The 26,059-nt window shown below is 41.4% G+C and overlaps 1 protein-coding gene across 1 annotated transcript in view; it reads left to right on the top strand.

Annotated features, from left to right (window-relative positions):
- The window catches only part of CRTC3 (CREB regulated transcription coactivator 3), an 88,066-nt gene extending 62,234 nt beyond the window's left edge, over positions 1–25,832 (top strand). The window contains exons 7-15 of the mRNA XM_074296333.1: positions 433–468; positions 2,158–2,243; positions 4,699–4,748; positions 14,186–14,403; positions 17,518–17,816; positions 20,436–20,630; positions 20,729–20,809; positions 21,805–21,910; positions 22,579–25,832. Of these exons, the coding sequence (XP_074152434.1) occupies positions 433–468; positions 2,158–2,243; positions 4,699–4,748; positions 14,186–14,403; positions 17,518–17,816; positions 20,436–20,630; positions 20,729–20,809; positions 21,805–21,910; positions 22,579–22,787 (1,280 nt within the window). The 3' untranslated portion in view covers positions 22,788–25,832. The remainder of the gene's footprint in view (positions 1–432; positions 469–2,157; positions 2,244–4,698; positions 4,749–14,185; positions 14,404–17,517; positions 17,817–20,435; positions 20,631–20,728; positions 20,810–21,804; positions 21,911–22,578) is intronic.
- Positions 25,833–26,059: the final 227 nt, after the last annotated feature.

Consider the following 26,059-nt stretch of genomic DNA (forward strand, 5'->3'; position numbering starts at 1 on the left):
CAAATAGATGGACTAGACACCTCAAAAATCTAAACAGATTAAGATTTAATTCGGGATTCTATTTTTGCTTGTTTTTTAATTATTTGTATTCATTGATGTTATCCTTATTTTTCATACAAATTTTTTTGGTGTTCCAGCCTTCTGTACTTCTAAGATCTCAATATATAATCACAGACATCATGAAAAATAGTTTTATTGTAGCAAAATGTCACAATAAAACAAGTTTCAGAGATGTAAGAAGTAACTAGTAATCAGAATTCAGTCCAAATAATCATCGATAGTTTTATGTAGAGTACTAAAATGATAAAAATCATTTCAGGGTGGCATCAAGTGCCTTTAACATAATCACCTAAAATTGAAAAGATTTCTAATATATAAATGAAGGAAAATATAAATCCTTCACAATAATATTTCTCTTTTCTCTTCTGTTAGGTTATTGTGATGGTGAGAATGATGGCTATGGAGAAGGTATGTCTGGTTTTATTCATTTTACCTTTTTTGGTAACATCAACCCAAATGATATATTGGCATTTATTTACCAATCCTAAATAATTACCTCCTTCATCCTAAGATTCCTCACTAAGTGTTATCCAATAACTGCTAGAGGTTGTGACTTGGATGAAAATCTAGCAAAGAAAACAGTGGTTTGGATTGGGCAGGCAGGAGAGACGAGCTTCTCAAGGAGAAAGAGTGTTCAAAGTTGCAAAGAGATCAGGAAGGACTGAGAAAAGACTATTCTATTTAACAGCTAAGATGTCTTTGGTAATTAGAGAGGTAAGGTCCAAAATCAGACTGGAGAGTGTTGTATCTCTTATACTAGAATGCAGGACAATTTGGGATATGTATGCACTAATCTTTCAGTCTATTTAATTCAATGTATAAGACACCATTTTAGACACTGACCTATCAAAGTTAACACCAGGTATTGCCTGTCGTCGGGGGGAGGGAATAGAGGGAGGGGGGGTAATTTGGAAAAATGAATACAAGGGATAATATTATAAAATATATATATATATATATAAAAAAAAAAAGTTAACACCAGGATCAGTTCCAAGGATTCAACATCTTAATTCATAATAAAAAATAAGTGATTTGCAAAAGATTTTATGGGTTCCTCATTGATTCAGAACAATACAAGTGTCTTGATTTCCTGATTTTAAAATTAACCACACAGTAATTTCACATCTATTATGGGTACCCGGAGAGAAAATTTAAAGCTTTAAATCACAGGATTTTAGAGTAGGAAGAGACCCTAAAATTGATGAGGTATATACCTAATGATGAGGTATAACCAAATTATATATAAATAAAATTAGAATTAATTAAGGTCTAGTGGCAAGTTTGGGGTACAGGGAGTCAAGTGGAGCTCCCTTACAACCCCTTTGGATTCGGCACAAGGATACACAGTTAAATGAGTTCTAGCAGCGGTGAGAGTCCCCTGTAAATGAATTTACAGGCCCGAAAACCTAGATTGATTAAAAAAAAAAAAAGAGGTTTATTGTAGGGTTTGGAAGTAAGGTTAAAGTCTGGTTAGTAAAAGGTATTAGATAGAGGAAGAAATATACCAAAAGTGGCAGGACAGAGAGTCTATGATGCAAAGCATGGTTGCTTGCATCTTTCAACTGTCTGCCAAGAGATGATTCCAGCTTGGCTTTTTTATCTGCTTAAAGGGGCATATGGGTGGAGTTCAGGTTGATTCCTCGAGGTCCAGAACCCACCAAGTGGGTTGGGCTACCTGAGCAGATCAGAATGGGGCTGGGTACAGCCCAAACTGGCTCAGATCCGGATCTCTCCCCTTGGAATACAAAAGGGTTGTTTTGACCAGATCTTGTAAATCAAAGGTCAGTCCCAGAGGAAGTTGGAGATCAGAATAAGGAATCTTAAAGAGGCTATGCCCACATCAAAATGACAATTTATTTCAATATTTTTTATTAAATCAAAAGAAAGATATGTCATCTCATCATCTAGAATTTGTCAGATGAAATTTCACCTGATATTTAGAATTCATCCCAGGGAAGTAAGAGTGGAACATTCCCTTGAAGCCTGACTTAAGAGTTTAAGCCAGCCATTTGCTCATACTTTGGTGCTTGCTCATTGCTTTGGTAATAGAATGGCTTCTCTTCTGATTCATTCTATGTTGTATTTATGTTGCTTCAGTTATTCCTTTCCCCAGCCCTGTGAAAGAGGAGAATCTGCTGAATGTTCCCAAGCCCCTGCCCAAACAGCTGTGGGAAGCCAAGAAGGTGGGTGAGCCGTGGGCAGCCTTGGGGCTTCTGGGGCTGAGTGGGGGCGGTGGTCCAGATCTGTAGGTCCCCAGACGGATGTTCCCAGGGAACCGCTGTGAGAGCAGATGAAAGGACTGATCAAAGGGAGAATGTGGGGAAGAAGACCCTGATGGTAATGTTGCCACAGGCCTTGGAAAGCTCTTTTGGGGGTATACAATACCAGGTACTCATGGCATAGTCCCTCAACCTAATAGCAAATCTTTGATCCAAGCCATTTAATGAAAAACTTTGAAATGGATTTTCCTGTTTTATAAACAGGATTGAGAAGTGGCACTGTTCAGGGCTAAATTCTGAGGCAGGAAGACCTAGATTCAAATCCCACCTCTAAAATATCCTAGCTATGTAATTTTGGGTAAGGCATTTAACCCCGCAGTGGCCCAGGAAACCTGTGAGTTGTAGATTAAGAACTCATTTGCTTTTGTGGAAAAAGTTGTTTCCTTATGATCCCCCACAATGATGATATCACAAGTCTGTTAACACAAATAGATGTGTCACATGGTCAAAATGCTTTAAAAGGAACCTAAGTATCTGGAGTCACAAATTTATCAGAAACTCTGATTTAAAGAACAAGACAGTTACCTGGGTTCCTTGGACATATTGACACAGTATTTGATTCTCTGGAACTTTTATCTATTCTGATCTTTAAACAACATTCTCTCTGATAAGAACATCCTGGTGGATAACCAGCCTGCTGCAAAGGAGGAGGAAGATTAGCCTAATCTCAGGCTCCACAAAGCTTGACTTTCTCTTTCTTGCTATAACACTACCAATGACACCAGTTCCATTAACTTAAAAAGTAAATATATGTCGCTTTCTACATTCCTTGTTATTCTCAAAATTAATTGCTTACATTACCTGCAGAATGTTTGCTTTTCTCACTCCTTTTTCCTCCCTTTTACTTTGTCTATTAATCTTTGACATAGTATTTTAGAAACAGTCATTATAAAAATTATTTTTAATAATAGAATTATTTGTGAAGTAGTACCTTGTGCCCTTTGGAGGAAGAGTACTCCAAATAAATCACCAAGTACTTATTGAGTCTATGAGAGGGTAATACATATTTAGAGAAGGTTAGTTCTTTCAAAAATGTGCTTCAGTTAACGTACGGCATACATGGCATTAGTGACAGCAGAGAAGGCTATGTGCCTGTACCTCCCTGACTTGTTGCAGTGTTGTTAGTCACTCCTGTCTTTGGGGAGAGTGACTGGGTGAGAGAAAATTTGCCCATCTGAAATATCTTGAAATTGTGGATATGTATGATCTCATCAGTGTGACTATTCTTTCCACTAATATAGATAGTAATTCATCCTGTGTTCTTGTCTGTATTTTTCTAAAATCTTCCCCCAAAAAAGATCAATATATTGCCCTGGAAGCCTTTTTGTAAGCAATTTTGTAAACTTTCTCATGAATGCCAGTGAAATACTTGACTGCCCATCTATTATTCTTCTTCATTCTTAACATATAACTAACTCATCCTTTCATATGATCACACATGTCTTTTATGCTACTTTTTTGCACAGAAGTTAATAGTTTACTGCTCTGGTGGGTCTTTGATCTCATTGATGTGAATATTGCCACCGTCAGGGCAGGCTATCATAGCTCCTCCACACCTTCCATCTCCCTTAAACCTCCCACAGAGGATCAAATTTACAAGCATGGCAGAAAACAGAAGAGAGGCACATTCTGAATTTTTATTTCATAGTTGTCTATCCAAAAAATCCCACCACCTGCTAGTCCTTTTCTTGGTGATGAGCCTCTCACATGAAATTATATTGGACCTTTGACTGCAGAGACAGACTTGCTTTTTAGTTTGGCAGAACTTGCCAGAGCTTTTTAAATCTTCTGGTTTGACCTTAGAGAGCTAAAGATCATCTCAGTACCTTAATTAAACATCAGTAATATTTTTCTTTGGATTCATTGTGCCTGATAAAATATTTTCAGGAATGGGAGTTTTTAGGGACTTTTTTCAATTATTTGGTCATTTTCATCTAACACTGTTGAGTAGTTTGTGCTCTTCCTCTTTCCTTGTCTATTCTGTTTTCCTATCTTGCCTTCTTTGGAGTTTTCTTTTATTAGATACATATATACTTTTTGATCTTATCCCATTTTCTCTCTAACTCAGTGTGAAAACTGTTTGATGTTTGTTTAAATACAGTTTTGAACTCTTTGAAGCATCATACTCACCTTGAAAAGATTGTAGCAGGGGCCTTTCTTCAAAGAAGTAATGTGTACTTGCTTTCTGTGTGCTTATCTATTTCAAACATAAAATTTGTTTGTAAGCTCATTTGTTTGTGGGTGATAACCTATTTGGGCTGAAAAAATGCTGTTGTGCCCAAAATAAGTAAGAAGGCATATTTCCTACTTATCTTGAAGTCATGGCATGTAATCCCAGTTTCCTGTGTCTTTCTCCTAGATTCAGTCCCTTTCAGCTCGCCCTCGATCCTGTGATGTGGGAGGTGTCAAGTAAGTAGCAACCTCTCTCAGGAATTATCCTAAGGTGTTTTGCTTCAGAAGAAAGTCCCAGGTGGCAGAGGGCTTGACTTGAGGGCACACTCTGGGAAGTTTGGTACCAGTTCTGTTCATTCATTCCAAAGATGCTGAGTTTAAATATACTTGGCCTGCCTTTCTGGCAAGAGCCTTAGATACTACATTTGAAAAGATAGCTTGAAATATCTGTGGGAAAATGCTTGTTTTTCTCACCATGGCATGAAACTGCTAGTTTGTCTCCAGTGACTTTTCTGCCAAATGCCCTGGACTTCCTTATGGCATTGGATGCTGGACCATCCATTTCTTCAGAGAGATCTTTTTAGGTAGTGTTTGTTTCACAGAATGCTGCTAAATTTTTTTCTTCCCACAATTCTTAATTTTGGATGTTCTCAAGATTTGGTTATTTCTAACTATTCTTTTTTATATTTATTCTTTAGAGAATTTGTTTACTATTTCTCCATTTTATTCTTATCACCTCACCTCCAGTTCCAAATTTCCTATAAGAACCTTACATTTGAATAATATTCACATTGTTTACCTACAACTTAAAGGCTTCATCTTATCTCTCAGACTGATTTTCTTAGTTTACATTCTCATTTCTTTCATCAATAATACTTATTTTACCAGTCTTCAAGGCTCAAAAACATGAAGTTATTTTTTAATGCTGAGTCAAAGAATCTCAGAGTTAGATTGGATCTCAGAGATCATGTAGTACAGCTTGTCTCTGAGCAAGAATTCTTTGTACAGTATCTCTGACAAATGGCCATCTCATCTTTCCTGAAAGATCTTTGAAAGCAATCCATTCCATTTTGGTATTCCCTTTTTTCCTTAGATCCATTAAATCCTGATGGTTATTCCTTCGCTGCTTCTTTTGAAATCTATTTCTATTCATTCCCAAAGGACCATCCCAGGCTTTAACCATTTTTATCTGAATCATTTAAATCTTTTCTGCCTGCAGTTATTTTTTACTTCAGTCTATACTGCATACTACCACAATATTTGCCTCTTTTTTTCTTAAGGCAAGCAGGATTAAGTAACTTGCCCAGAGTTACACAACTAATGAATATGTAAGGCTGGATCTGAACTCAGGTTCTCCTGACTGCAGGACTAATTCTCTCTCCAGGGCACCATCTAGACGCCTTCAATATTTGTCTTTTTGAAGAACATAAAGTGGCTTCTTAATAAATGAAATTCCAACTCCTCAGCCCAGCATCACAACCCCTCCATGGCCTGTCCCTCTCACATTTTTTAATGCCTCCTGTGTTCCAGGCACTTGACTAAATGATAGAGACACAAAAAAGAGGCAAAAGTTGGTAGTCCCTGCCTTTAAAAAGGTTATGATATAATTGGGTAGATAGCAGTTAACTAAAAATATTCAAAATGAACCATATATAGGATTAATAAGAGCTTAACAGAGGGAAGGCACTAGGATTTAGAGTTTGAAAAATCTTCTTGTTGAAAGTGGGATTTTAGTTTGAATTTAAAGGAAGCCAGGAATTTAAAGGAGCTGAAGAGGGAGAGCATTCGAGGCATGAAGTAAATGATGGGGGAGTAAGACATAAGAAGTCTGGAAAGGTGGCAGGGAACTAAGTTATGAAAGGCTTTGAATGCTAAACAGCATTTTGTATTTGTTTCTGAAGGTAATAGGAAGCCATTGGAGTTTATCGAGCCGGGGAATGATATGATCATCTCAGCCCTTTAGAAGAATTACTTTAATGGCTGAGTAAGGAAACATTGGAGTGGGGAAGAGACTTGAAGCGGGCGTCCTCAGTAGTGAGCTATTGTAGTAGTAGAAGTGTGAGATTACTAAGTACCTGTACCAGAGTGGTGGGAGTCAGGAAAAAAGGAGAAGGTTATTTAGAGAGACCTTGAATATGGAGGTGAGAGAGCTGAGGCAAGGACAAGTCTCAGGCCATGAGCCTGAGAGGGTTGGAAAGAAGGGTTAGGAGAAGGATGGTGAGTGTGGCTTTGGACCTGCGGTCTGCTAGACATTCACTTTGAGATGGCCGAAAGTCAGTTGAAGGTAGGAGATTGAAGATCAGTAAACAACTTGGGGCAGAATAGATATATTTGAGAATCATCAGCATAGAAAGGTCATTAAATCCATAGGAACTGATAAAATCATTTAGTGAAATGGCATAGAGGGAGAAGAGAAGAATTTGTCCCAAAAACTTAGTGAGTGATCTGGAGGAAAATCTGGCAAAATGGACAAAGAAGTCAGAAGCGTAGGAGGAGAAAACCTAAAGAGAAGACTGTTATCAAGGAGAGAATGCCTGACAGGGTCAGAGACCAAAGAGTTGTCAAGGAGAGAAGGATTGAGAAAAGGCCACTGGATTCAATCTCTTAAGCAACCAATAGTAATTTATTGATCATTACCTTCTAATATAAATCATCTGTTCTAGTCAGGTAGCACTTGCACCTCCTCACTGCCAAGGTTTTGACTTACACATCGCTTTAGAAAGAATGCCATTCCTCCCCTCTAATCCCAGCATCTTACCTGATTACACAGTGTAGGCTGCAGACTCCATCTCCTCTTTCCTATATGTTGGTTGCTCTCTTGCAGTCTTAAAGTAATTAAACATATTTTTACATATGAAACAACTAGGACATCTCCCTAAATGGATTGTTTACTCTTTGAGAACTGGAACTGATCCTGATATTTCATTTGTGTAGCCAGATAATAAGACTGGCATAATTAGTATTGAGATTTTAATAAGAAAGGAAGATAAATTCTAAACATGTAATGGTCCTGCTGTTAACAGTGGGTACTCTCAGGATCTTCTAGGCACTGACCAGTTTAAAGTGCTAAACCTACAAAAGGCACAGTTTTTCTTAGACATATTTCATAGGAACCATCAGATAGGTGCAGTGTACGGGAGAGTGACAAAGAAACCCACTATCAGAAGGCCCAAACTCAGCCCTTAAACTTGGGCATTTCTGGCTCATTAATCACAGATTTCTGAAAGGCGTCATTCTTTACCTCAACACAAGGCTACGTGGACTTCCCAGTTTCCAAACCCTAATTGTGATTTCCCAAAAAAGAACCCCCATCCAGTGATCATAAAGTCAGTTCCAGAGAGTTTGAAGTACAGCTGCAGGAGCAGAGACCCAGTTTAGACAGAGGAAGACAGTTGATTGAGACAGGAAGGAGGCATGACCCAAGACACATGGAGAGAGCTAGGGCTGAACTGGCCTGGAAGCAACAGACCGACCCTGGGAGCAGCCTGAGCCATGTGCCCCAAAGCTCAGAGGCTGGTGTGGACTTGGAGGCCTCTCCAAAAGGCAGAGATCTTTCCTGAAGACCCCAATTAAATCCTTGAATTATTTTATTTTTCAAGACAGCAAGAAGGAAAGATACACCATACTAGGAAATTGAACATCAGACACCATGGATATAATGGTTTTAGTCTCAGCATTATTCCTACCTCTGTGTATTTGGGCAAGTCATTAAAATTTTTTATATTTAAATTTTCTTTACCTATAAAATGAAGAGTTTAGATAACTTTTTTTCTTATTTTCATAATGATGATGATTTCTAAATTATGAATGACAAAGATCTATAAACACACAAAATATAAAAAGTCTGATACATGAATGAAATATATATATATCTACATGAAAAAACAAACTTCATATAATTTTTTTTAAGTTTACATTAAATTTAACACTGTAGTACCATTTCTAACAAAAAAAGTAATGAAAAGAAGAAAACCCTGCCTACCAGAAGAATGCCACTAGTTACAGAGAAGTTGGGGAGCTATTATGGTCTCTTTCACTCCAGCCTCCAGAAGAAAAGAGGACTAGGACAAAGAACAAAGTCCCAAAACTTCTGCTTCCCTGACTACCAGACAGAGGAGAAAATAGGATTAATAGCCAAGAGGCTTCTGTTCTCCTGAAAAGGGAGAGACAGAGAAGTCAAGTGCTCCTCCTCGGGTCCTTTGGTAAGACCTCTGCAATGTAAGGCATTTCCTTTATTGAAAGATGGGAAAGTATCCCATCCTGTCTTTTCCACAAAAGAGCAATTGTGAATTAAGGGAGTACTTCTCTATTACTGATAGAAAGCCCTGAATCTGTGACCCAGTCATAGAATCACTGAATTTCAGATTTGGACGGAATCTTGTGTCCATTTAGCCTAATGCAAACCTGAAAATGTTCTTTCTATAACATATTTGAAAAGTGAACATTCAACCTTAACTTGACCAGGGAGGGGAATTCAGTAGTACCCAAGACAACTGTTCACTTTTGAAAATTTCTAACTGTTAAGATATTTTCCCTAATTTCACGGCCAAATTTACCCCTATAACTTCTACCCTTTCCTTATTAATTCTGGAACTGGAACTCAGAAAAAAATCTAATTCATAGATTGAGATACTATTATCATGCTCCACTAGTCTTCTCTAGATTAAACATAGTAGTCCTTTTAATACTCATTTGGTATGAATTTTTCCATTCTGGACTCTCCTCAAGACCTTCTAGCTTTCTTCATTGAGGTTTGCCAAGGCAGAGTACAAAATGATTTTTGCCTCCAGATTCCTGAAAACTTTTTCTCAATGAATTAAAATATGACATTAATTTTTTTAGCAGACATATCATACTATTGACTAATGTTGAACTTCCAGCCCACTAAAACTTCTATGTCTCCTTTATTTTATATTTATGAAGTTGATTCTTTGGGGAGGTAAGGGAAAGATTTTATAATTATCCCTTTTAAATTTTAAATTTAAATTTTAGACTCTTCTAAATTATATTATCCAATGTATTAGCCATCCTTCATAGATTTGTGTTATCTGTAAAAAAAAAAAAAAAGGCATGCCTTTTATACATTTACTTAAGTCACTGATATTGTTAAATAGAAGAGGAAATAGAGTGGCCAATCACCAGGCCATTAATGACCACACTTTGGATTTGGCCATTCAACTACTTTTGATTTCAACTAATAGTATAATTGTAGAAGCCATATCTCTATATTTTCTTTATAATTTTTTTCCTTTTAAGACATAATTCAAAAGCTTCTAAGTTTAATTTCACAATTTGTACCAAAGCACAAAATTAATCTCACCATCATAAAATAGATGTTCTAAAAATTAATTTTATTTTTAAATTAACTTTCATTTTTCACTGAACACACATTTATTTTCTCTGTTTCAAACTATCCCCAGACCTACTGAAAAAGGGAAATGTATTAAATATACATTTAGTGAGCAAGCAACATTGTTCACCATTAATCCTTTGTTGTTGAAGTTGGTCATTGGGTTGGTCAGGGTTCTTAAGGTTTTCGAAGTAGTTAATTTTTACAGTTTTGTTTTTGTTACATAAATTGTTCTCCTGGTCTTTTTTACTTTATTCTGTATCAGTTCTTGCAAATCTTTCAAGGCTTTTCTGAAATTAGACCTCAAAAGTGATAGAACTAGGGTCCCAGGGTATACAATACAGTTTAGTAACTTTGGGGGTATAGTTACAAACAGCCTTTGAGAATAGCTGGAACAAGTTATAAGTATTAACAGTGGAGCAATCTGTCTGTTTACCTGAAGCTTCTCTAGCATATGTCATTTTCCTTTTTTTTTTTCACCTTTGCCAACCTGATAGGTGTGATATAGAACCACAGAATTACTTTAAATTAAAATTAAAAAAATTTTTTTTGATTTAGAGCATTTTTTCATGTGGCTATTGATAGCTTGGGTTCTTCTTAGAAAACTCCTTTTCGTATCCTTTAATCATTTATTTATAGAGAATGACTCATAAATTTGTATCTGTACCTTATAGTTACTTGAAAATGATAATTTTGTCAGAGAAACTTTCTGCAAAGGTTTTTCCCAGTTAACTGTGTCCCTTCCATGGTTTTGTCTTGTACAAAACTTTAATTTTGCATAAAATTATCCATTTTATCTTCTACAATAATTTCCATCCCTTATTTCATCATGAATTCTTCTTCTATCTATAGATTTGAAAGGAAATTTCTTTCTTGCTCCTCTAAGTTGTTTGTGATATCATTTTTATATAAGTTCTATATTCATTTGGAACTTAGCTTAACATATAATATGAGGGGAAAAAATAACCTAATTTCTATTGGATTGCTTTCCAATTTTCCCAGCAGTTTTTGTTCAACAGTGAGTTCTTACCCCAGTAACTTGAGTGTGAGGGTTTATCAAACATTAGGCTACTAGGTTTATTTATTTCTTTATGTTATACCTAACCTGTTCCACTGAAAACCTTAATTCTTAACCAGTATCAAATCATTTAGATTATTTTGTAGTATTGTTTGAGATTTGGTACTTCTAGGGCTCCTTTCCCTTTTCTATCTTTTCTCCCCCTTTTCTCCTCCCCCCCAGTTATTTCCCCTGAGATTCTTAAGCCTATTTCTCCTCCAGATGAATTCCATTCTCATAGCTTTTGCAGTTTAAATGATGTGGCACTGAATGAACAAATTAATTTAGTGTCATTTTTATCGTATCAGCTCTGTTGCTCATGGGAAGTTAATATTTCTTTAATTATTTAGATCTATATTTCTCTAAAGAATGTTTTTATATTAAATGTTTATAAATATTAAGGAATGTTATAGGTGTGTTTATATAGTTCTTGTGTATGTTTTGGTAGGTAGACTTCTAATTATTTTATACATTTTTGTTATTTTAAATGGAATTTCTCTTTCAGTCTCTTCCTGCTGGGCTTTATTGGCAACATATAGAAATGCTGATGATTTTACATGGATTAATTTTATATGCTGCTACTTTGCTGAAGTCATATTTCTGTCTTCTTCACAAGGATAGTATGAATCATTTTATCAAATGCTTTTCTAAAATCTAGGTTAACTATACTAACAGGTACAATCTTTTTCTAGTACTCTTGTCCAAAAAAAAGTATATAAGCTTTTATTAGTCTGGTAAAATCTTGTCTTGAAGAAACCATGTATATTCTTTGTGATCACCACTTCCTTTCTTTATACTCTTTTGTTTGTTTAAACTCTTAAATGTTTTGAATTTTTCATGAATTAAATTTAAACAAAGACATAAATTCTTCAATTCTGGGACTTTTTCCTGAGATCTGTTGGTCTCTTATTGAAATTGAGTGAGGAGGAACTAGATTATTTTGTTGCCCATACACACCTAACAGCCTTTTACCCTTTACTACCCACAGTTCCAAACAGCTAGTTCGAGTTCTTAATCTAAGACCTATGAACTTATTTTTTAAAGTATTTTAATAACTTTATTTCAGTTTAAATGGTTTTCTTTAGAATCCTGTGTATCTTATTTTATGAATTTTGAAAAACATTCTGAAAAGTGCTCACCATGTGACTGACAACATAGTAAGTGCCTTGGTGACTTGAAAAGAAATCTGTGAGCTAATTGCCATTAATAATTGCCATTATTCAAAAAATTATTAGAAATCACATGGTAACATGGAGTCAATTGTTAGCTTACTATGTATGTTACCAAGAGTGGCCAAGCAGGTGTTCCTTAACACAATATAAGTAGGTGATGAGTGGATCCCTGTCTTTGCATTAAAATATAAACACCAGATTTAGGGAAAATCAATAAAAGTTACCTTAAATTTGCAACCTATTTAATAATGCCTTCTGGCATATTTGAATGTAGTTTATTTCATCTGAGACTAAATGTCCTAGCTCGGTTGCCTTCTAGAGAGGATGCTGATCTTGGGCCTGTGGTGTCTTGTTTTTGTTGATGCCTTATGCCAGTACTCCTGATCTCCTTGAGAGAACACATCATCTCTTTCCTATCTTTGGGTTTTTGAGAGGATGTCTTTAAAAAGAAAGAAAGAAAGAAAGAAAGAAAGAAAGAAAGAAAGAAAGAAAGAAAGAAAGAAAGAAAGAAAGAAAGAAAGAAGAAAGAAAGAAAGAAAGAAAGAAAGAAAGAAAGAAAGAAAGAAAGAAAGAAAGAAAGAAAGAAAGAAAGAAAGAAAGAAAGAAAGAAAGAAAGAAAGAAAGAAAGAAAGAAAGAAAGAAAGAAGAAAGAAAGAAAGAAAGAAAGAAGAAAGAAAGAAAGAAAGAAAGAAAGGAAAGGAAAGAAAGAAGCCGCCGCCGCCGCCGCCGCCGCCGCCGCCGCCGCCGCCGCCGCCGCCGCCGCCGCCGCCGCCGCCGCCGCCGCCGCCGCCGCCGCCGCCGCCGCCGCCGCCGCCGCCGCCGCCGCCGCCGCCGCCGCCGCCGCCGCCGCCGCCGCCGCCGCCGCCGCCGCCGCCGCCGCCGCCGCCGCCGCCGCCGCCGCCGCCGCCGCCGCCGCCGCCGCCGCCGCCGCCGCCGCCGCCGCCGCCGCCGCCGCCGCCGCCGCCGCCGCCGCCGCCGCCGCCGCCGCCGCCGCCGCCGCCGCCGCCGCCGCCGCCGCCGCCGCCGCCGCCGCCGCCGCCGCCGCCGCCGCCGCCGCCGCCGCCGCCGCCGCCGCCGCCGCCGCCGCCGCCGCCGCCGCCGCCGCCGCCGCCGCCGCCGCCGCCGCCGCCGCCGCCGCCGCCGCCGCCGCCGCCGCCGCCGCCGCCGCCGCCGCCGCCGCCGCCGCCGCCGCCGCCGCCGCCGCCGCCGCCGCCGCCGCCGCCGCCGCCGCCGCCGCCGCCGCCGCCGCCGCCGCCGCCGCCGCCGCCGCCGCCGCCGCCGCCGCCGCCGCCGCCGCCGCCGCCGCCGCCGCCGCCGCCGCCGCCGCCGCCGCCGCCGCCGCCGCCGCCGCCGCCGCCGCCGCCGCCGCCGCCGCCGCCGCCGTTGCCGTTGCCGTTGCCGCCGCCGCCGCCGCCGCCGCCGCCGCCGCCGCCGCCGCCGCCGCCGCCGCCGCCGCCGCCGCCGCCGCCGCCGCCGCCGCCGCCGCCGCCGCCGCCGCCGCCGCCGCCGCCGCCGCCGCCGCCGCCGCCGCCGCCGCCGCCGCCGCCGCCGCCGCCGCCGCCGCCGCCGCCGCCGCCGCCGCCGCCGCCGCCGCCGCCGCCGCCGCCGCCGCCGCCGCCGCCGCCGCCGCCGCCGCCGCCGCCGCCGCCGCCGCCGCCGCCGCCGCCGCCGCCGCCGCCGCCGCCGCCGCCGCCGCCGCCGCCGCCGCCGCCGCCGCCGCCGCCGCCGCCGCCGCCGCCGCCGCCGCCGCCGCCGCCGCCGCCGCCGCCGCCGCCGCCGCCGCCGCCAAAGAAAGAAAGAAAGAAAGAAAGAAAGAAAGAAAGAAAGAAAGAAAGAAAGAAAGAAAGAAAGAAAGAAAGAAAGAAAGAAAGAAAGAAAGAAAGAAAGAAAGAAAGCCTAGGGAGTGAATGACCTGAGTGGTCTAGAATAGCTTTTGGGAAAGATGGTATAGAAATCTCATATCGAAACACTTATGTAAATATGAAAAATGCCTTGATAAGAACTGTAAATTATGGTAATGACATTATCCTGTAATTGTGTATGTATGCTTTGAAAACTCACTGCTTTGAAAACTAATTTGTCTGTCTTCTTCTAGTGCCTTTCCACATAATGGCCAGAACACAGGCCTAGCACCTTTTCTGGGGAACCTAAACACTGGAGGGTCATTACCAGACTTAACCAGCCTTCATTCCTCATCCCCTCTACCTGCATCTTTGGATCCTGATGGCCACTGGTTTGGCAGTATGAGTGTTGGCAACAGTATGGGAAATCTCCCGGCTGCCATGACTCATCTGGGGATTAGAAGCTCTTCAGGTAATTGGTTTTCATCAGTCAGAAGGAGGGCAGCGGGGGAGGGTGCCATAGTGCACAGAGCGCTGGGCTTGAGTTCATCAGGCTCATCTCGCGGTCAAATCCAGCATCAGACGCTCTATGGCTGCGTGACCCTGGCCAAGTCATTTCACTCTGTTTGTCTTGGTTTCCTCATCTGTAAAATGAGCTGGAGAAGAAAATGACAAACCACGCCAGTATGCTTCCTAAGAAATCCCCAAAATGGGATCGCAAAAAAGTTAGACTGAGCAACAGCAGGCATGAGGACTGATGAAACAAAGGTACAAAGCTGGGCCACATGGTCTATTCCAAACAACTATGCAGCTTGTTAACAGCAATAATAATATTTGCCTATATTCACATAGCATTTTATAATGTATGCACAAGGTATCGTATAATTTCATTGAATGAGAATAGTAGAAAAGATAATGTAGTTTTTTGTGCATCTCTTCTTATGTCTCATGATGGCCCTTACTTTGTGGATCTTCAGGAAAAAGATCATCAAAAGCTCATAACTTTCTTTGTTAAAAATTCAGGATTGTCCAGGGATAATGTCAGATAAATTGAAAAATAAAGTATTTCACAATTTTATATGGCACTAGCCTTATTATTTTACATTTTGATATGTATGTAGTAATGAAAATAGATGCAGTCATACTTTATCTTAAATAGAAAATGTCATAACTAAGGAGTTTGGTTTAAAATGTATGGTAATATCTTTAATGATGATGTTAATAAAATAAGAAATAATTAATGAAATAACACTTGATTGATAAAATGATGCCCATTTAACATACATATTTGAATGAATTATCGATTGAGTTATGTCCCTCTAAATATGACTGCTCAAGTCAAAATAGGCATCTGAAACAGTTCTGAGTCCTTTCTCAATGGAGAATTATAAGACCTGCTACATTTGCAGCAGTGTTAGGAAAAGTTTACAGTTACAAGTTTCTTAAAAACAATTTTCAGTAATTATTTTAAGGGGTTAAATTATTTTCAGCCTCCTACCCAGCTTTTTGATCAAAGGTAGAGCATGGGATATAATTATAAAGCAATGAGACTAGATTTTTCAAGCAAACATACTAGGTCTTTCATTCAAATAAATACTGACTTCTAGTGATTTTCAAAATATTTTTGATCTTCTCTTTGTCAGCTGCTTTCAGCATTCATGGTGCATTTTTTTTTATTCTTTTGAAATGTCCTCAGTAGTGACATATCTATCCCTTGAAAATAAAAATCTTTCAGAACCAATCCTCCCTCAATAAGATGGGCAGTCACGATAGATGCTAATACTTTTAGTCAAATAGCATTTTCAAAATATGTATTATGAACTGTCATGGTGAAAACTGCAAGTTCATTCTTTTATATTATACAGAATCTCTCAGCTATTCTAGAATTTCTGCATAATATCCCCACTTAATTATTTGATCACTGGAAATGAATTCTACATGAACAGCACCATTGACGTCAAAGACAGAAAACATTGTTTCACATTACTTCAGGTCTGAAGTCTTGGGTTTCTGGGCTTTGGGAGTTCTACCTCAGATCCTGGCACTTTGTTTGATCATATTGGAAATACTGTATCATCATCAATTATAATTTTCCTCAAAAGCACTTTTTTTTTTAGCTTTCTTTGAAAAAATAAATGCTCCATTTGTTTTCATGATGGAAAACATGTGATAGACACAGTTATCAACAAAAACTTTTTTCATGTTTGATTTTGGGTATTTTCCCAGAATGGGGTTTCATTTTCAGCTAGTCCTTTTATTATTCTAAATAACCTGAAACCAATTACGTGGTTTTCCAACATTTTCTTTATCCCAGTAAAATATTGGATAAATATTTCGTGGCCTTGAAATTTTGTGCCAATCACAAATTTTCACACTAGAAATTACCCTAAAGTCCTTGTAGTGAGTGGATATTTTTTTCCACAAAAAGTAGCTCCTGTTTCTTTGCTTTAAATTCATTTTCTGCCCCTTCATAGAATTGTCCAACTTTTTTCATCATAATCATTAACACAAAGTTGATTGGCCAATTTTGAAAGTATTGCAGCTGTTGAGATATGTTACAACACATCCTAGAGTCTCTTCCTCTATTTCCACATCTTGTGAGAAGATCAGCCTCCTTACTTCATAGGAATACTTAATTCTTCAGACATGGAAGCACTTTTGCCTGCATTGGGACAGACTGGGATGGACATAACAAAGAGGGAGGCCCTCATTCTTCTTTTCTTTAGCTTCCTTTCTCTATCTCTTTTACTCTGGCTGAATTATAGTGTCATGCAATGTGATCATTTAAAAACCTCTATTCCAGGTACCAGCAAAGAAAGTATCAAGAAAAGTAGCCTTGAAACATACCTTCCTCCATCCCTGATGGGGGGATGCAGCATTGGTCTCTTTTACTGTTTTTATTTGTAACAAGGCCAATTCTGTGGGTTGGAGAGGCAGGAGCAACAGAAATGATTGTGATAGAAAAAATGAAAGGCATCCATAAAACTCCAGCAAGAAAGAAAACCATTCACGTTTGCAGTTCAGAGGAGCCTGCTCAGATTCCCAAACTCCTCTGGGAGCTGGAACGGGAACTTCCTCAGGCAAGAGCCCTTCTGCTGCTCCCTGCCCCTGTGCCTTCCACTAAGGGGACCAAAGGAGGGACTTGTCTTCTCGCTGAGATGTTTTGAGGAGAAATGCGGAGACTGCATGTAGAATCTGGCAGGATTCTTTTCCCTGATTGTATTTGAGTCGTTTCTGTTGTGACGGGCTCATAGTGACCCCATTTGGGACTTTTGGGGCGCAGCATCTGGAGTGGTTTTGCCATGAGCTTCTCCAGCTCCTTTTATAGACGAGGAACTGAGGCAAACAGAGTGAAGAAACTGGCCCAGAGTCACCCAGCTAGGAAGGATCAGGGCCGGGCTACCACCAGCGGTGACTTACATCCTATTAGACGTATTTCAGAACAGCAAAGGTGATCAAGAATATGACTTAAATTTTTGTCAATTTATGGTTGATAGGAACTCACATTTTTCTTAAGTTTTGGAAAGAAAGATTCAGAGAAGCCTGAACTAGTGAGAATAATGGTGAATTTGTCATTTTCTCTTAGGTCTTCAAAGTTCTCGGAGTAACCCCTCCATCCAAGCCACACTGAATAAAACAGCACTTTCTTCCTCCCTAAATATCTGCCCGCAAACATCGGCTCACAACACCTCTGCTCTCCAGCCTTCACTCCGTCTGTTTTCACTTAGCAACCCTTCTCTTTCCACCACAAGCCTGAGCGGCCCAACTCGGCGTCGGCAGCCTCCAGTGAGTCCTCTTACACTCTCCCCAGGCCCTGAGACACCCCGAGTTTTCAGCCGACAGTTCTCCTCTACCAGCCCACTGAGCCAGCTCCCCCCCTCCCAGGTAAGCCCTGGGACCAGCCTCAGCCTGGAGCAATGAGGTGTCATTCACTAAGTATGATGTTTTGAGCAGATCTTATTGAGTCATGGTTTCCCCATTTATTAAATGAAGACTTGATCCAGATCTCCATAAGTCTTTCTCCTTGAATTATTTTAGAATAGGCATTCTGTACCAAAGATCGCTGGGTACCAGTATTCAAATATATGTTATACTCTATAATTCAGGAAAATGCAGTGGGCAGAGATATAGACAATCCAAAAGTTATTTTTCTTTTTTAAAAAATATGTACTTATTTATTTAAAACTTCAATTCAAAATCAGAAAAAAAAAAGAAAAAGAAATACAGAAAAAGAAAGAAGAAAAAATTGTTGTGTGTCCAATAGAACATGGAGAGCATTCAAAATGTTAATTTTTTAAAAAAAATTTTATTTTCCCCAGTTACATGTAAAACATTTTTCTAAAACCCTGAGTTCTAGATTCTCTCCCTTCCTTCCCATCTTCTCTATTGAGAAAGCACATATGAAGTTATATAAAACATTTCCATAAAAGTCATATTGCAAAAGAAAACATAGATCTTCCCACCAAAAAACAAAAAAAAAAAAAAAAAAAGTTTTTTTTTTAAAGTATACTTCAATTTGTATTCAGACTCAATCAGTTCTTTCTCTGGGTATAGATAGTATTTTTCATTAAGTCCCTCAGAGTAGTTTTGGATCTAAATTGTACTGCAAGAATAGCAAAGTCATTCACAGTTGATTACCTTACAGTATACCATCATGTCATCTGCAAAGAAGAATAGTTTTCTTTCCTCATTACCTATTCTAATTCCTTCAATTTCTTTTTCTTCTCTTATTGCTAAAGCCAACATTTCTAGTACAATAATGAATAATAATGGTGGTAATGGGCATCTTTGTTTCACTAGGAATGCTTCTGGCTTATACTTTTGGGGCTTTTTTGTTTATTTATTAAAGCTTTTTATTTTCAAAACATATGCATGGATAATTTTTCAATATTAACCCCTGCAAAACCTTGTATTCCAATTTTTCCTTCCTTTCCCCCTGCCCCCTGCTCTAGATGGCAAGTAATCCGATATATGTTAAATATAGTAAAAATATATGTTAAATCCAGTATATGCATACAGAGCTTATCCTTGTTACCTATAATACTTGCTGATGCTTTAGATAGATACTACTTATTATTTTAAGGAAAACTCTAAGTAATAAAACTTTTTAAGAGCTCTTTACAGGAAATTCCAGAGAGGGTACCAAAGATGTCTGATACTCACTATATTAGATGGGGGTTATTTCCCTGATCTTCTCTCTTTATAGATTGAAGTTGAACAATGTGGCTTAATGGAAAGATCAGTGGGCCAGAAATAAGCAGATCTGTATTCTAGCTACAGCCTTATTATGAATAGTTTACTATCAATAGGTCACTGTATGACCTTGGGCAAATCACAAATTGCTGAGTTTCCTTGCAGCTTTAAGGGATATAAAAATGTATAAAGCCCTTTAGGTAGTAAATACACTAGAAATGGACTAAAGAAATCTAGAGAGGAAGAATTAGAATTTCTGATCCCATTCAGAAGCCATGAATGCAGGATAGAAAAAAAAAAAAGTCTGCTTATTGACTTGATTAGATCTGAAGACTTTGCAATGGTCATAGATTTTTAGGTGCTTCCCACCACTGAAAAGCAGTTGGGTTGTGTTAGATCATTAGATCAGAGGGACAGGAAACACATCTTAGATACAAAAAAGTTTTGTAATTCTAAATTGTCACATAAATGTAAGCTGGTGGTAGGCGAACTAAAAACTGCTGACCTTTACAAATTGCTTGAGTAATCACTAGTTCTTTAGTAGAGTGAGCTATTTTTAAAAGTTTATATTTTTAAAGATTTTTATCTCACCTAACTCCTTCTCTTCCCCTTCTGCCCCCATCTGTTTACTGGATGCAGAAAGGATACAGTCTTTATAGTCAAGTTCCATTCTAGAACAGAGGTTTTTCAAATCAATTAACATTTATTAAGGGCTTGCAGTATACTGTGCTAAGCATTGGAGATGCAAAAAAGGACAAAAGCAGCCCCTATTCTCCAGGAGCTCCACAGTCTAATGGATTTCCCCTTAATTGTATCATGGACCTCTTTTGCATTTGGTGAATGGTCTGTGAACCTCTGAATATTGATTTTAATTATCTAAAATTAGATACATAGAATTATAAAGGAAATTGTTTGTATTGAAATGCAGTTCTCTATCCATCTAACTATTTAGATAGCTTTTAAAGATAATTTACCTCAGATTAAAAACCCTTGTTCTAGGCCAAATTACATTAGATGCACAAGGATGATAATCTCATAATTATTTTTTGTGGGTTAACTGTCTTAAAACAGTTTTTTTTTTTTAAAGTTAGAGGTTAGTGGAAATTGATACCAAATGGCAAAAAGACTTGTGGGGAAATGAGGCAAGACATAAATTTTGAAGGAAGAGAAAGAAATTGTTTAAAATAAATGATTGAAGGGAAAAATTTATTGTTGAATGAAAAAGGCAATAAACTCATCCATTGATCCCAATATTTCTTAGTTGTAGTAATGTAGAAGTTAATTTGATTTATGTTTTTGTTTTCTTTCCAGGTTGTTTCTTCTGATCGAAGTCCCCTTTCCTTCCTTCCCCCAGAAGGTCAAACCCCACTACCACCACCTTATTCCATGCCCCAAGAGCTCCCTGAGTCCCTCCTTCAACCCAGAGCCCAAGAACAAGTCCATGTCCAGCAACCCCAGCTCTCTTCTCCACCCCTGCATTCAGAGTTTGAGCTCTTCTCTCCTCATGTAAGTAACAGAAGGCATTCCTGGCAAGGGAAGGAATACAAAATGGTCTTTGTTTCATACTGAAACCAGATCTAACTCTTTGCCTCTTATTTTTGAAGAACTCTTCTTTGACCAGCTTTTTTCCAGACATGTGCTTTGAACAGCAGGCCATGAGACAAGGGCCAGCCTTTGCTCAACAGGTAGGTAAATCTTGGGATACCAAAATGTTTTGTATAGCCTCCCTTTGGTGTGAACCATATTTTCTAGTCTTTCACATTGAAACCTGTAATGGTAGCAAGGAAATTCTTTTTGTTTTTATGTGGTCTCTCCCGTGGCTTTTGAATACTTTCTATCTCCAGACCTGTTTTATTACTGCTTAATTTTTTGTCTGGGCTCAGCAGAGATGACCATGGTCTGATCCAGGGATGGCCTCTGCAAACAGCACTAGGGGTGAGAGAGAAGCCAGGAGACAGGTGGCCAGCCCTCATTGGGAAGGCACTGGCAAGGGGAGAAGGGCTGGGAGGTGGGAGCTGGATCCTAGTCTGACAGGGCTTGTGGGGCTCATCGGCATAGACCAGGAGCTTGGCACAAAGTTCTAAAACATCTGTTGATCAGTTTTCTGAAAACTGTCAGAAGAGGAATTTGTAGAAACTTCTTCGTGAGTTCCACCCAGTTTTTCTGGGACTTTATTTTGGAATAGCATTGCTATTTAAGATGATTTCATCCTTATGTAAAGAAATTGAAACTCGAATCCAAGGGCAGGGTTGAGTTGGATAAACTAAGTGGTGGTTTGGCCTTTTAATCAGTTACTCTGGTGAGCCATAATGAACTTCAGAGTTCTTGAGTCTGGCCTGGAGGTGTGGGAGGAGACTGAGTACCAGGAGCCTGGAAACAGGGGCAGTGGGCTTCTCAGTTCCTTGATGATCAATTTCTCCTCCAGCTAAGAAGGTCCTGAGCTGCGGTTATTTCTCCACATTGGTAAAAAGAATTGCCAATGTGAACTGAAGAGTGACTGAACGAACTTAAAGCAGTTTGAGGTTGCTGGGTGGACTGCGTCAGTCACTTTGTGGCCTTTGCCTTTCTGCCCAAGGACTTTGAACCCTGCAGGTTACCAGTGACACAGTAGTAAGTGGTTTTCTGGGGCATAAGAGAACTCTCTTTGAAAGATTAATCCTGAGCCTCGGGTCCTTCACAGGCAACCATGATGGAGCACACTCAGAGGGGACTGCAGAACTCCATTCAGCTGCGACCAAATTTCCTGTATTCTAGCTGCGGGAGTTTCCCAAACACCGTCCTAAATGGTAAGCATGGGCTGCCTTCCTGATGACACATGGAATTGTGTCATCCTGATGTCTGTGCTGTGAATTCCTTCCACTACCAAACCTTTGAGATCACGGGAAAGCACTTGGGGCAGAAGGAGAGAGGAGCTGGGGATGAAGTCTGTATTTACACACGCCCTCCCCCTGCCAGTTTTAAGTGAGAGCAGGAATAGTGCATAGGGTGGTGGGAAAAGGGCTGGATTTGGAGTCAGAAGACCTGTGTTTAAATCCTCCTGGATAAACTTGGACAAGTCCTGTAAGCCTTGGATCCCCCTCAGTTTCCTCATCTGTAAAATGAATACATTGGGCTGGAAGATTATTGATGCTTTCTGGTCTCAAAACCTCTGATCTCAAGAACCTAGTTAGAGTATGTAGAAATCACAAAAGACGTGACACAAGAGAAAGCAGAGAGGTCTAGCTGGAGGCCCAGATTTGGCAGTCGCTGAACCCCGTGATCACTGAGCTGAGCAGCATCTCAGAGTCTGACAGATGAGTTTTATTTAGTGGCTTTCAGACGGTCTTCATGGGGATCCGTCCTGGTAAAAAGGTCTGCCATGTTTTGGTGCATCAGTCTAGAGCTTTCTTAAAAGCAGGGCATGGGATTGCCTCTCTGAGCCAGCCTGTTTTTCTCCCCTCTCTGCATCTCACAGAAGACACCAGTGGCAGTCTGTTCAAAGACCTCAGCAGTGCGCTGGCAGGCTTGCCCGAGTCGAACTTTAGTGCAGACAGCCTCTTTCCTTTGGATGATGAACTCCAGATCGAACCGCTGAGTTTGGACGGACTCAACATGCTGAGGGACCCTAGCATGGGTCTGCCTGACCCCTCAGTGGAGGAGACCTTTCGATCTGACCGCCTGTGAGTCGGAGGTCGGGCTAGAGCAGCAGACTGCCCAGATGGTCCTCCCAGCACCGGAGCCGGCCCGGAAGCCCGCAGGGCGGGACCAGCTCCTGGCCCCCACGCAGCAGCCCCTTGGGGCCGGGGTCTGGGGCAGCTGCCTCTTTCCGAGGAGCTTCTCAGTGGGGCCTCGCCGTCGGCCCCCCGGAGCTTCACGGTAGGAAAACTCTCATGTGGTAGGAGCTGTTACTGGCTTGGTCTGCGAATTCCAAGGCTGTGAGGTCTGAGAAGGGACGTGGGGCCCGGCAGGTGCTGGAGGGCTTCGCACCCAGCCTGTGGGGCTGGAGTGGGTAGTGAGTTCTCAGCCAGCTGGACCTCTGGCAGCCGATCCCGGTAGTCTCTGGTGACCAGTTGGCGATGGCCCTGAGTGAAGAGACCAGTGTTTTGAGACCCCATGGCATCTGTTCCAAAGAAAGATGGAGAACCCTGGCCAGGTAGTCACTGGGCAGACTGAATGTTAACCTGGCTTCTCTCCCTATCTCAGTGCCTGCTGCTGCTTCCATAGGTGTTTTTCATGTGGCACAGGAAGGAGCATTTTACAGCTGAGTCACCCAAGGAAACAGCAGCTGAGGGAGAAGAGATGGTAGAGCCGGGCCCTGGGTTTAGCAGTCGCCTCTGCAGGAGAGGAGCCCGAAGGGGAGGCTGGCTCTGAATCTGGTCAGCCCCACAGGGGGTGCCGGGGACAGATTTCTCCATTGCCCTCAGTCTGCCCTTTTCTGTACCAAGGGTGGTCACACCAGTCTGCATCACTGATAGTGATCAGGTGATCTGTGAGCCCCCAGGACCTGTCCAGCTTTGCTTCCTCTCTTTTCTGATCTTCCTTTCTGTCCATCACTCAGCCCGCGATTAAGTTTGCACATTCACATGTATGTGTGTCCTGGGACGGCAGATTCCTCCTTGAGGAGAGCCAGCAGGTTGCCTTTGGGGTCACATTCTACAGAGGATAGCAGGGCACAGGGTTCAGTTGGCTCCTGGTGCCAGGGCTGGCCTGATGTAGAGAGCAACAGGACTGCAGATAGATGGGGTTTGAGGGGCTCTGAGAAATCATTGACACAGCGAATGCTCCCCATAGATCTGTGTAAATACTGCTTTGAATTTTGTAATTAGAGATCCATTCCTTCCATACTAAAACCATTGTCACTCAACAACACCTTAACAAACAGTAATTAAGTAGATGGTTTTCCCCTGAAAAAGCTCCTTGAGAGTTGGAAAATGCACTGAGTGGGTTCAGCCCCCAGAATAGTGGCAGAGCCGTAGATTCAGTGACCTTCCTTCATGGGAGGCCCAAAGAAGCTAGGGGCGACTGAGCATGAGAGCCCTGGACTAATGGGCAGGGGGTGAGGGGAGCCCTGGAAACAAGGTGGGAGGACAGCAGAGCTTGTGCTCTCGTTCCCAGTCTCACCTTTTTGTAGCTGTGCCCGATGTTCAGAAGCAGGAATATCGTGGGGTCTTCTTCAGAACTTTGAATGTCCTCGTTCTCAAGAAAGGGCTTTCATCCTCGCACCCATGGCTCGGCCCTGCCGAGAGGAGAGCTCTCTGGCGTTGGTAGTTGGTCTTGGGCAGGGCCTTGACTCCCTCCAAGCTCCACGGAGGAGAACCTGCCTGCTTTTCTCTCTTACCCTCCTAGGAGGCCTTGCTCTTCCCCAAGACCCCTTCTCCCTCAGGCTAGGCAGACCCTTGCAGGCCATTAGGGAAGCACTCCAGAAATGTACCTGGGACTAGGAGTCAGGCAGGCCACCGCGAAGAGTTGTTGTGTTCTTCACATTTGGGTTCTCAGGGTGTAATTACCATAGTGTGCCTTCCAGCGTGATCTAATAACCAATCACCAAAGTGCCTAAAAAAGCCTGATCATGTCTGACACTCCCAAACTGAAGATGGAAAGAAAATGACCTCATCTATTCAGCTCACCTCCTATAAGCCTAATCAAGGAAAACTGTGGGGCTGATGTTGTGGGATCTATACATGTGCACACACAGATACAGAACGATAAAAGAGACGGCAATGTCTCCCTCCTGTGAGCCAAGCTCCTCTTGAAGTTACTTTCCTTTTTTTTTTGCTAAGGCAATTGGGGTTAAGTGACTTGCCTAGGGTCACACAGCTAGGAAGTGTTAAGTGTCTGAGGCCAGATTTGAACTCAGGTCCTCCTGACTTCAAGGGCTGGTGCTCTATCTACTGCGCCACCTGGCTGCCCCCAGTTACTTTCCCCCAAAGAGGTCCCAGGCTTTGTCCAAATGGAGACCTGGGCCCTAGTGATTGTGCAGGGGGCACCTACCAGAGCAGCTATTCATTACCTTAGAGAGAATCTAATGATGAGAATATTGCTCAGTACTCAGTTTCTCCTAAAGGCCAGATCTTTTCTCTGTGAGAGATTTGGGACCTGCCTTAGATGGTGGGAAGGATGCAGCACACAGTCAGCTGGGACGGTCTCACTCCATTCCCTTGGAGGGTCCGCCGCTGGCGGCCAGGCCCCTGTCTCGGAAGTAGTGTGTTTCACGGGAGAGTCGTAGCCAGCCTTTGGTTGAATGGGAAAGAATCACCTGTTTTGTTACTCTCCCTTCCTGGCAGTTACAGCGTAGAACTACAATGTCTTCATGCTCCCACTGAAGTTGTAGACTTTCTGTTGCCCACTGGTAGGAGAGGACTTGCTTGGTGAATTCAAGATTAAACCTTCATTGTCCTGTAATGTTCTTTTTTCTAAATCTACAGTGTATTAGCTGAAATAAAATATGACATATCCAAGCACATCTGTATCTTTGAAGACCTTTCTGGCATTTGTTATTTTAGCTGACTTGTAATTTGTGCACAGATGGTTCTGAGTGTAGCTCAAACATTTCAGAAAAGGACCATCTCTCCTACTAATTGGACTTTCTTTCGGTTACCTAACTTCTGTGTTCCACATTCGATTATATTTTTTAAAAATTGAAATTTGTATAAAGTAACTTCCAAGTTTTATAATGCATTGTTTTACATCTTTCATAATTAAAAGCAGCACAATAAAGTTCTGCACTTGCATTTGGTGTTCTTTTTTTTTTTTTTTTTTTTAAAGCCACATGTCACTGGCCTGATTTATCCCCTGAAGAATCACAGTTTGGGGGGGGAGGGCAGCATTTGGAGTTGGGATCTTTTTCTGGCCCTGCTTCCTGCCAACATAGACTGGCTTGGCCCTTTCTTAATCACCAAAGAGAAATACGGTCCCTTCTTCTTAATCTCCACTGTAAGCCTCCATAGGAACTACCA

The sequence above is a fragment of the Sminthopsis crassicaudata genome, chromosome 2, assembly GCF_048593235.1.
Source record: "Sminthopsis crassicaudata isolate SCR6 chromosome 2, ASM4859323v1, whole genome shotgun sequence".
Lineage (NCBI taxonomy): Eukaryota > Metazoa > Chordata > Mammalia > Dasyuromorphia > Dasyuridae > Sminthopsis > Sminthopsis crassicaudata.